General features: G+C 46.0%; 1 protein-coding gene across 1 annotated transcript; it reads left to right on the plus strand.

Annotated features, from left to right (window-relative positions):
• The first annotated feature begins 346 nt into the window (after positions 1-346).
• On the plus strand, positions 347-7,954 carry PROX2 (prospero homeobox 2). The gene is made up of 5 exons (XM_010962896.2): positions 347-1,663; positions 2,741-2,752; positions 5,589-5,690; positions 6,104-6,298; positions 7,769-7,954. The coding sequence occupies exons 1-5, from the start codon at positions 347-349 to the stop codon at positions 7,952-7,954; spliced, it is 1,812 nt and encodes a 603-aa protein (XP_010961198.2).
• The last annotated feature ends 3,807 nt before the right edge of the window (positions 7,955-11,761 follow it).

An 11,761-nucleotide genomic window follows, 5' to 3' on the forward strand; every position in this document is an offset into this window, starting at 1 on the left:
TGTGGTCTGGACCAATGGCATCACCTGGGAGCTGGTTAGGAACACAGAATCTCTGCCTCACCCCAGACCTGCTGAGTCAGAATCTGCATTTTAACAAGATTTCAAGGTAATTTGTTCACACATACAAGCACCGCTCCAAGTCACATGTACTGTTTTCTCCCATCTCTAATTTCAGAGTCTGCCCAGGGGATGGGTAAGCCCTGGCATCCCAGAGTCTGAATCCTTCTCCGTGAAGAGGAGGAACCCCCAGCTCACTCCAGGTGCACCTCCAGCTGAGGACATCAGGAGGGATCCTCTCACGGAAGCTGATTAGCAGCCACTGAGCAAGGGCCTGCGGAGCCAGGGGATGGATCCAAACTCCAGCTTGCATTCTCCTCCATCCCAGGCCTGCTTGCACCTGGCACAACCTTGTATAGAAGATGGAAGAAGCCCATCCCCCCGAGAGCAGGGCAGAGACTCCCCGTTCCTCTGGAGACAGGTCCCCAGTTCTAGCATTGCCGACCCTGACTGGTTTTGGGATGAACACATCCAGGCAAAGAGGGCCAGAGTAGAGACCATTGTCCGAGGCATGAGTGTCTCCCCTAACCCTCTGGTGTTGCCAGGCAACACCCCAGCCAGGGACAGCCTGTGCTGTCCAGAGAAGTCCCGGGAGCGGAAGAGGAAGCAGAGCCTTCCCGTGCAGCAAGGCCCCCTGAAGCCAGGCCCTGCTGGGGACCGGGGCAGCAGGAAGGGGGGCCCTTGGGTGAGAGAACAGCTTCACCTGCTGAAGCAACAGCTGAGACACCTGCAAGAGCACATCCTACAGGCTGCTGGGCCCAGGGCCACAGCTCAGGGCCCAGGAGGCTCTGAGACGGGAAGGGGCCCTCTGGGGGTAAAGCAGAGGAATGGCTGGGGGTCTAGGCCCTGGGGGGTGGACAGCGACCAACACCAGGGTTCCAACAGGGGCCTCTCGGCGGCAGAGAAACACAGAGTGTGTGAGGGCAAAACCCAGTCTGAAGAAGCCAGGTTCCTTTCTTCTGGAGCAGGGGCTTTGCTGGAGATTCTGAAGAAAGAACTGACTGGAGCAATATCGCAGGCTGTGGACTCAGTATTACAAAAGGTGCTATTGAATCCACCGGGCCCCCTGACGCAGCCAGGCGGAAGCTTCCAGGGGCTGGTGCCGGATGGCAAAAGTGGGCCCTGCCCTCCTGAGGGAGGTGCCTGTAAAGACCCACTTCCTCTGGCTGCCTTGCCCACGAGGGCCCAGCCACGGGCAGGGCTTCCACTGGGAACCTTATCTCTGGCCAAACCTCTAGATCCTCCCAACTACCCTGTCTCTCCACGAATGATCCCCAAACCCTATCAGGGGCCCCCAGCAAACTGTCCTTTGGCTGTGCCTCCTCACAGTCAGGAAGGCCAGGTGCTCACCCAGCTACTGGGCCATGGACCCAGAGGCCACTGGCACGGCAGTCTCTCCCAGGACTCATCTCCCCAGAGTCAGCCTTCCTCAGAGGTGGCCCTGCGACCTTGGGGAGCTGCCAAAATGCGACCACTGGCTTTGAGGCAGCAGCAGTGCCCCTGGCCTTTCACGTCCACCTGTCTGGAAAGACTGCCCCTTATTCCCTCAGTGAAGACGGAGCAGGATGGCCTGCAGGCTGTCACGAATGCACTTCCTTTCTCTTCAGTCCACATATCCTTTACTAGTAATGGAAGTTCTTGTCACAGCCCAGAGAAACAGGATCTCTGGACAACGAGGGGAGGCGGGGACAAATAACTTCCTGGTGGAGGAACAGCGCTGCTCCCCAGGGGTCTTCTGAACACTGCTTCTGGGCCTTCCTCCCCGTGGCTCACATTTGTCAGGTTCCTGGGAAAGTGGTGCTCACACTTTAAGGATGCTGGGAGGGTTCCTTTACCTTCTTCCGTGACACCTTAGATTATACCACTGCTGACTTACTCCTTTGGGTGTTTGTTTTTAAACCGAAATGGATTCCCGAAATACAACAAATACCCTATGGAATGAAGAACCCCATCATTTGGTTGTCAGCTGCCCATACACCTTGGCAGAGGGGGTCAAAGGAATGGCCTCCCCTGAGGCATGGCTCCTGGAACCTCTTGGCTGTACAGGCAAAAGGCCTGCACTGAGTACATAATTCATGGGGAAGATATGAGAGACCAGAAACTTCTAGGGCAGTTGGGAAAGGGGAAGTTTTCTTCAGGGACTAGACTGGAGGCAGCTGAAAGGGGTTGGAAGGCTTCAGTTTAAGGAATAGCTTCTTAGCTGCTGCTGAGAAGGAGAGAGCCTGGGGCTATAGGCATGTGGGGAGAGAGGAGGCCCCCGTGGGGAAGGCTGCAGGGCCCAGGGTGGTCTGCAGGGGTCTGAATCTTTTTGCATCATCTTTGCAACCCTTAGGCAGACCCCACTCTTAAACAGTTTTTTCCCAGAGTAACTCTCCCTTAGGATATTAATCGCTGTTGAATTAGAAGAAAAAGTAGCTTGGATAAATACTTGGTTAGTTTCATTATTGCAGGACTTCTCAGAGCCTTTAACATGCTGAAGTCCCATGTAAAGCTCTAAAAGGAGAACATATGTAGCCCTAAACTCATATGACCAAAGAACTCTTTTGCAACAAACATCTTGTAGGACTAAAGTTCCTGAGATTATAATGTATTTTGGATGATGCTTTTTGTGAGCTGAGCTCATGCTGCTGCTTCTCATGGACAGCCTTGAATCAAGGCTCCAGAGGTCAGTGTGTCTGTGGAGTCGCACATCCAGGTGTGAAGTCGTCCTCTACCTGGCAAGCCGTAGTGAGGGCAGCAGGGTGGTGTGGAACCAGCTCACTGCCACACCAGGGCTGGCTCTTGTGTCTTAAATGCTATGAGCGCCCCCTGCTGGTCATGAGTATTGGAAACACTCTCAAAGCTCGGTTGCGGCTGGGTGCTTCCCTGGCAGGCAATGAGCAACTACGAAACCAATGCTAAGAGCACCTCACCAGCCACCAGTGCCTCTTCAGGCAGTAGACATAGAGATATCAACATAGAAGTTTTCTTGTCAAGTGATAGCCCTGTGGGAGAAAAGCTATCTGTCTGGGCCTTTAATAAGAGGCCACTGGATAAGATTCCCAGTCAGAGTCAGGCAGTGATGGAAGAACATTGGAAATTCAGTCCTCATAGATTCTTTGCTTCCCTTGTAAGGGATGTGCTGCTATTTCTCAAGTGCCTCCTGTGTGCCAGGTCCTGCCTCGTAAAATGAGGATTGGGCTCGGAGAGCTTCAGGAGGTTTCGGGGCCCATCCACAGGGCCTGGCTGCCCGGGTCAGGTGCTTGGCTACCTTTGCAATGATTTGGGGACCCCAGGCAGCATCCTGGCCCCAATTATTCCCTCATTACTGCCAACGTCCCAGCATTAGAGATTTATCCCTCTGGGCCACAAAAGCCACCTAAGCATAAGATGATTTGAAGTGTAAAAGAAGTTCACATTCACATGACATCCCTGTGAAACAGGTAAGGCAGGTGTGACAATGAGACAGTAATGAGAGGAGCATTTACTACACATCTTCTCCGAGGCAGGCACTGCTGCCAGCATTTCCCATGTGAGGGCTCGCCATCACCTAGCCACAATTCTGAAAGTCAGAACCCTCTGAAAATCCCTATGATTTCTTTGATTCCCCTAAGGTTGATGGGAAACTTTCTTGGTCACAAAACCTGACCTGCAATGATAGCAGACTATTTATGGGATCTCATTTAGTATAATTAGTCACTGATTTTGCTAGGAGAACATTAAACTATTGGATTAGAAGATTGCCACAGACCCTGCTGTGGTCATATACTAATGTGTCATACATGCACAATATTGCCCTTATAAAATAACAAGGATTCTGAAACTTGAACTCCATTTGGCTCAGTGTTTCAGATAAGGGATTGTGGGCCTGTGTTATCTCACAATCCTCAAGCATTCACTCTAGAACAGCATCAGAGAGGCAGGGACAGAGAAGCAAACTAACTCACCCAAAGTCACAAGACAGGGCCAGGATTCAAACCCAGCATCTGACTGCTGAACACAAGCTTCAACCACTACAGTCTACAGTTCAGAAATGAGGCACAGAGAAGGTAAGTGACCCAAAGTCACACAGGGAATAGGTGGCAAAATTATTATCTGAAACTGGGTCTGTGGACTCCCAATCCAGGATTCTTTCCACAGCATTTCTGAACCTGTAAGAAGGATAAGACATAGGGCCAATGAGGCAGGGGCCAGGGGGCCTCCTGGGCAGCAGTCTGGTTGCCTGGGCCAGCTATAAGTGTAAGCAGTCAGCTTCAGCTAAACCGACATATCCTACTAAGAAGAGGGGGAAGGTATAGCTCAGTGGCAGAGTGCATACCTAGCATGCACAGGGTCCTGGGTTCAAGACCAATACGTCCACTAATAATAGATACAAACCAAAATAAATAAAAACCTAATTACCCCCTCCCCCTAAAAAAAAAAGAAGTCTTAATTGTCCTAAAGCTTCAGCTCTCAGGCCTGAGCTCCAAGGTTACTCTGTATAATGCTTCTCACCCAGCCCTTGGATTGTTTCTGGGAATGCTAAATGTTCTGGTGTAAGAATCTTTACGTCCCTCCCACCCTGGGGCTAGGTTTTCACACCACAGCCCCCTGCTCTCTTTGAAGGGAAAGAAATCTGTTCCCAGAGTGAGGAATGGGTTGGTATAGAATTTCCATATTTGTGTATGGATTAAGGTTAACCATTTAATCACTCACTCCTTTCAGCCAACAAACATTTATTGAGCACCTACTCTGTTCCCAGCACTGGGCTAGGCATGTGGAATACAAAGATGAAAAGATAAGGTCCTTGCCCTCAAAGAGCTCACAGCCTAAATGGGGACACAAACATGCAATAAAAATTCCAATAAAGTCATTGTTACAAAAGAGGTTTATACAAAGAGCCTTGATAGCCCAGGGTAAAGAAGGCCTAATTCAGCAAGGAGAGGTTTCCAAGAGGAGGGAACATCTGAGCTGAGACAAGAAGGGTGAGGGAAAGTTCTGCCAGGCAAACGGAGAACAGGAGGTGCAGCCCAGCAGTTCAAGCTTCTTGAACCAAAGCAAACTGTGATCTGGTGCTCAGTCTGGTTAGATGCTTGTTGGCTCAACACTGCAAGGGCAGTGATGAGAGCCAGGATGCAGGCCATCTAGTCGACTCCTCTCATTTTGCAGCTGAGGAAGCTGAGGCAGAGAGGGGAAGTAAATCTTCACTTTGGATTTCGAAATGGTTTATCTGGGAGAGAGCTGCTGTCTCTTCTCACCCTATTGTGAAAGCACACATACAAGTACAGCAAACTGTATCTGATATCACATATGCCTCAGAACTTTTACACTTCCGAGTGTTGTTAAAATTCTGCACTTTTACTGTACATACATGGTATTCGGCATCTGGAAAGAAAAAGCTTATCTGATCATACTTGCTGGAGACAAAAAATGGAACAGACACACCATTCAACCAAAAAAAAAAAAAAAACAAACAGAAACCATAAGGAACAGGGTAATTCACTATTTGGATAACTTGACAAAATTATGTGATAAACTGGTGTTAGTTTTCCTTGACACTGGGATAAATCCAGGAGGGCCTCAATCCGGGTCACTTGAAGAAGGCCAAACTGATGTTTTTCTTCACACGCTATCCCAGCTCCAACCTCCTGAAGGTTTATTTCCCAGATGTTCAGGTAAAGTCCTTCAACTGAGTTTCAGCCTCTGCAAAACTCCCTAGTGGCAGCAGGTTCTTCCCATGTGAGGCAAGGCCTAGGTCAGAATGTGTGCACTGTAGCTCCCCTTCATGTGGATGGAAGCAGTGGCATCTCTGGCTCCAGGCTGAGATGCTGCCTGTGTGAAAAATCTTCATAAATCTAGGCTATAAAAAACATTTATTTTTTAATGGGCATTTTGGTTAATTCAGATTTTTCTGTGTATAACTGAAAAGGTTTGGAAAATAGCTGTGGCTTCTTTTTTAAAGGAAGCCCTGTTTAGTGTCGACAGAAGCCATTCTTGTTAATCCCTGTGTTGAACTGGAAGCTCATAGTTCTGACTCTGAGCACCTCATGGCAAATGTCTGACTTCATGGACCCTGTTGTTTGTACAGTTCAACCGCTGCATTACCTCCCAGATGATCAAGTGGTTCAGCAACTTTCGTGAGTTTTTCTATATCCAAATGGAGAAATTTGCCCGGCAAGCAATTTCAGATGGTGTCACAAATCCCAAAATGCTGGTGGTTCTCCGCGACTCAGAACTTTTTCGAACTCTCAATATGCACTATAACAAGGGGAATGACTTTGAGGTAAGACCATGTACTTGGGCCCCAGGGGTTCTGATGAGTGCCTTCCCTTGGTGATCGGAGTTTTAGAAAAGATCCCCTTCCATGTCTGTCCTTACATCACTGAGAGCCAGGGCAGCCTAGGGCTAATCTCTGTACCACCCATGAAGATTACAGCCACCACATCTCTCAGGCAACAGGTGGATGCCACAAACTGAGTATACACCCACTCTTTATTCAGAAATGTAGCCAGAGGTCAGGTGCTATGCCATTTCGACAATACTCTGCAATGGTTACGTAGCTTTGATATTTTCGCCTTAGTGTCAGGAGGCCCAGGACTAAGTGCTGGGCTCAGCTGCAGCACCTAGTCTTGGCCTAGGTTTTCTCTACAACCATTTCTGTTCTTTCCATCAGTTGGTTCTTATCTTTATTCTCCCCACCGGTTTTATCTGTGGGCCCTCCATGGCGAGTCATCTCAAATCCTTTCTGGAAATAACAGACAATACAGAAGTTTCTCGGTCCTTTGGGGATCTCTATGAAGGCACACTGGTGGCACCTTAGAGGTAAAGCATCAGTAGAGGGTGAGCAAGTGGCTTAATTTCGTTGGTGAGAAGCTGTAATCTCCTGTGTGTGGCTGACAGCTGTTAGGCTGGCATCTTCTTCTGTGGGTGCTAGGTGAGTCTGGTCACTGACTACACTTCCCTCTTCTCGCCTTTCTCACTTGACTGTGATCACAAACAGCAGTGTATTGATACCTCCAAGAGAGGGAAGAACTGTCGGCATCCACTGATCAGATGCTCCATCAGAGTATGTTTGGAAACCTAAGCCTACCTGCAGGGAAAATGGACCATGCCTCCTTTGTGAGGCTCTTGGGGATCAAGGCTTGTGGGTGGGGGGCAGTGCTCCCACATCTTTCCAGGTTGGGGTGGTCATTTAGCATGCAGTGGTGGCAAACCCCGGGCCAGGCTGGATCTGGAAGCCCTGTGGGATGTCCTGTTGTTAATGGTGCTAGTTTGGGTGAGGTCCTGGGGCTCTGGAAGCAGGAATGATTCCAAGTCTTTCAAATTCAGCCCCAAAAGATGGTGCAATGAGGTATGACAGTGGTAAGATTGAGGGCAGTCCTTTCCACCTTAGGCACTGAGGAAAAGAATACTAAAAACCTCTTTTGAACACAGATCTCATTTCAGTCAGAGTCGGAGTTTCCCACTTACTAAAACCATCACCCATTAGTGGAATCAGCTACTTCTACAAAGGCAGTGTCCCTAATATGCTTTCTTTCATGGCTATCTCATCAGTACCATCATTTTAAGGTTTGTATTTGATGAAGGAGCAAAGGATTCCTGGGGCTGTAAAAATCAGGGGCCAGCAGAGCAGGGATGCTCTTATCAGCCCACCACCCAAGGAACAGGCAGCATCAGGCAGTGAAGTCTGTATGGTGCCAGGACTTCATAGATTCACGTCTTTTCTTCTTTGTGGGTCTCTTTGGGAATGCAGGCCCCAGACTGCTTCTTGGAAATAGCAAGCTTGACATTACAGGAGTTCTTCAGGGCTGTCTCGGCAGGCAAAGACTCAGATCCTTCCTGGAAGAAACCCATTTATAAAGTTATTTCGAAACTGGACAGTGACATTCCAGAGATATTCAAATCTTCCAGCTATCCCCAGGAGCTGTTTCGGAATTAAGACAAAGTGAGGAGTGACTGGCCTGGGTTTCCAGGGTTTGTCTTAATTGGCAGTCAGCACAGCTGCAATTATATAAAAAGGGCATGAGAAACCCCTCAAATAGGTACTATTACCATTTTTGATCATTTAGATCATTTATTTCCTTTTCCAGAGTTATCAGAGGTTTAATATTAACTATAAAATATTGCAAAAGGAACACAACAGTTTGGAACCAGAAGACTTAAATCTCCACTCATCTCCAGGTATCATGACCCTAGGAACCTGCAGGTGTCTTTACATCTATAAAATGAGGTTGTAAGGAAATGTGAAATGTTACCACACAAATGTTATTTTTTTCCCCTTCAGCTTTCAGATAAGGTTATCACATTTGGGGTTTTTACAAATTGCTGTTTTTAGTTACCTATTTATCAAGCTCCACCTATTTGCAAGACACTTTCAAATACACTACCTTTCAGCTTTTTACCCTGAAAAGTAGATACTATCTTCATTAAAAAAATAACCAAACAGAAATTTTAGAACTGTGAAGTAAGTCACTAAAGGCTCTGAGGCTGGGACATTTGGGTTGGTAGTGGTGGTCAGGAGTGTGAAGAACCCACGACCTTCTGATGCCAGGCTGGGTGCAGACCCCCTGATGCTGCTGCCCATGCTCTCACACAGGCCAGCATCCCCAGTGAGCATCCAGCACTGATGTGGCACTACCTTCTGGCAATCCCTGCCCAGCACTTAGGAGTGCTTCATTACCAGGATGTCCACTGATTATTCTAGCAAGCCCAACACAAACTTTCTGTAGGAATTGAGTGTTGCTATATATTCACATCTGTCTGCTAGAAGAGTTAACTAGCTGGATAACCCAAATAGTCTCTAGCTGACCAATGCAATTAATGCCCCAACCTCCTATGTGCAGAAGAAACTGAACTTCAGACTATGAAAGCTAGAAAGGGCCTTTGGGGCTTAGCTGGCCCGCCCTGCTTAAATGAGGAAGGAGAAATTGAAGCCCAGGCGGGAGGCTTTCCACAGACTGTGCACAGCCTCAAAGATGAACAGCGGAACTGGGCCAAAGACAGCATCACACACAGAAACGGAAATTCTGCTGCTCCTTAAAGACATTACAGATCATGGTCTATCTTTCACAGATAAAGGAATTCATGCAAACAGTTTTTTCCCTACTGGCCCAACACAAACTGTGACTTGCTCTGAGCATATAGGCAGGACGTCTGCAAAGCTGAGTAACTGCATCTAGCTTCCAAGCTAGTCAGAATCAAGTTTTTGAAAGCATTGCCTAAGATGGGCAGGTGGAGTGTGCGTCACACAGAGCTCGAACTCTGCCGCTCTAACTGAGGGGTGTCTGGGGCTTCATTAGCTCACTCGTTCCCATCCACATGAAACATGTTTCCATATTCAGCTACCCCACTTCCTTGACTGGAAGTGGGCTGGATCAGATGAGATAAAATCTCATCTATTCAACTACTGCTAGATGTACCAACATAAAAAGGTAGGAAAGACGACTTTCTTTTGAATTTTCCCTCACCCCAAACAGCTAAGAGGAAAAAGAAAACAAACATACTCAGCCCAAACCAGTCTTTTCAAGTTGTTTTAAGGTTATTTTCAAGTGTCCTTCAATACATCCAACTGTACTCAGATGATCTTTGCCCTATTTCCTCCTACAATGTTCCCATTACAAAAATGAAGGACTCTGCCAAATCCAAATTTTTAAAAGCAGGCAAGCACTGAGTACTCTGAGCAAGGGCAACCAGTTATCTGTTTGGAGACTGGCGAACCCACTGTCCAAAATGACATCACATATTTAAGACATTCATGGGATAATTCCAAGTTCACACAATTACCCAATGTAGAGCAGCCATTTTCTGTCCCAAACCTGAAATTCATTAGTGTGTGTTTCAAACACTGAGCCAAGCCACCTCCAGGGCAGTGAACCTTATCCCAGGACCAATTAGATGAAACGCTCAAGCTCAAATTGAAAACACTTGTGTACTGCAGTCTTTCCAGGAAGTGTTCTCTAACCACTGAACTAAACACAGAAGAATGTATAAATATATATGCTCTGCCAACAGAAGAATTCTATTTTATTATATTTTCCTGTTTCTACCAAGTATGGTGGGAACACAGTCAGAGTTGGTTCTTGTATTCTTTCAGCAGTCACAGTATTGCCAAAGGTCATGTTATTCTTTCCATCAAGGTGTATGTGGGCACTATTCTCTTCCAAATTAGACACGTTCAGTGTCTGGTCAAATACTGCATAATTGTCTAATCCTTCGCTGATGGACAATAGAGCCTGGATTATGGTTTATGATGATGACACTGTTGAGGAGACAATGTCCAAATATCAATTAAATGCAGGCAGTTAACTGGCATTCCATGCAGGAAAAGGTTCATTTGGGACCTTTATTTCAAACACGATTTCATTTAGTATACACAGTTCCAAACTGGATTCATACGGTGAAGAAGCCAAAGACATCTCCTAGGTGTATAAGCGGTACATGAACCATTTCCTTTCCATCAGAGAAAGGGCAAACATACATGGTGGAGATAGCACGCACTCTTTAGTAAAGTTCTGCACCCCAGACCCATGGAGGTCCACTTTTTAAAAATTATCTTTGTTTTAATGATGAAATGTAGAATCCTCAGAAGAAATTAATAATTTAAAATAAGACTTCCGTAATAACATAACACGTGCCTTTAGAAAATATTTCTTTTTAAAATCTTTACAAAATTTGTTGAAATTTTAGTAACCAGTTTCCTGGATGAAGTCTTATATTTTCTAAATGTTCATAATCTTTGATTCTAGCTCTTTTCTTTATAGTTTTGTTCTGTCAAACACATCAAACATAGTTTGATGATGCATGTATTCAAAACAAAATAGAAATTTTAAAAACCTGTTGATATTTTTACACAGGCTCTATTAGGTATTTGTATAGATTTCACATAATGTAAGGTCATTTTTCTCAGGACTGAGGAAATCAAAAAAAAAAGAAATAGAATGATGGGTGGGAAAGAGATAAAGTTATAGTTCTTTCAGGCTGATAAGTAAATTATATGCATTTGTATTTGAAAAGTGCTCTATAATTTTTAACAATTGCTTTAGGACTTGGTGCTTTGGGGGAAAAGATAAGCTTGTGACAATGTAACAAGTATAATACTTCTCAAGAGTGTATAAAAATATCCTTGGTCAGATTTAAGTATATACAACACGCTGTAAAGAATGAGCTCTGGTTACCTATGTGAAAGCATTAATAATGCATTCTATGTCTCTGCCACAGATCACGGTACCCACATTTAAAAATATGTACAAAGTACTCACCTGTGGAAAAAGATAATTCATGAAAAGAGTATTTTTCATGGGTGTACAATTCCTACAGACCGAGAAGAAGCTCTTTCAGAATATATAAACCCAAACCGTACAACCACGTGCCCAGGAGTTGAATGCTCATTCATGTTTTTTAAGAAAACCAGATGCTGAGCCCCAGAGGAAGAAGGGAATACCTGATGAAATGTTGAGAGCAGGTACAGACAATGAAAACAGTACAAGAACATCCACTCCAAACCTCACCAGTTTTACGTGTCCCTCCACTCACTGAGGAGTCTGCCTCCTCTTTCACCAAGAGCCTTTCGGAGTTACTTTGTTTCTCACAATCTTACCCCTTCACACTCACAAACTCTTGTTTAGTCATTTCTGAGTTCTCCAGAGTTACCCAGCATACAAATATCAGGTCCTAGTCTTCCCTTAGAAAAACCTTTTTCTCCCCACATTTACAAATTTCTGTGGCTGAAACCCCCATCTCCATGGTA

This window comes from Camelus bactrianus, chromosome 6, assembly GCF_048773025.1.
Source record: "Camelus bactrianus isolate YW-2024 breed Bactrian camel chromosome 6, ASM4877302v1, whole genome shotgun sequence".
NCBI lineage: Eukaryota > Metazoa > Chordata > Mammalia > Artiodactyla > Camelidae > Camelus > Camelus bactrianus.

Coding starts and splice junctions, on each gene's coding strand:
- PROX2 (XM_010962896.2), top strand. CDS start 347: ATGGATCCAAACTCCAGCTTGCATTCTCCTCCATCCCAGGCCTGCTTG. Junction 5,691..6,103: donor TTTATTTCCCAGATGTTCAG/GTAAAGTCCTTC, acceptor TTGTTTGTACAG/TTCAACCGCTGCATTACCTC. Junction 6,299..7,768: donor ACAAGGGGAATGACTTTGAG/GTAAGACCATGT, acceptor TTGGGAATGCAG/GCCCCAGACTGCTTCTTGGA.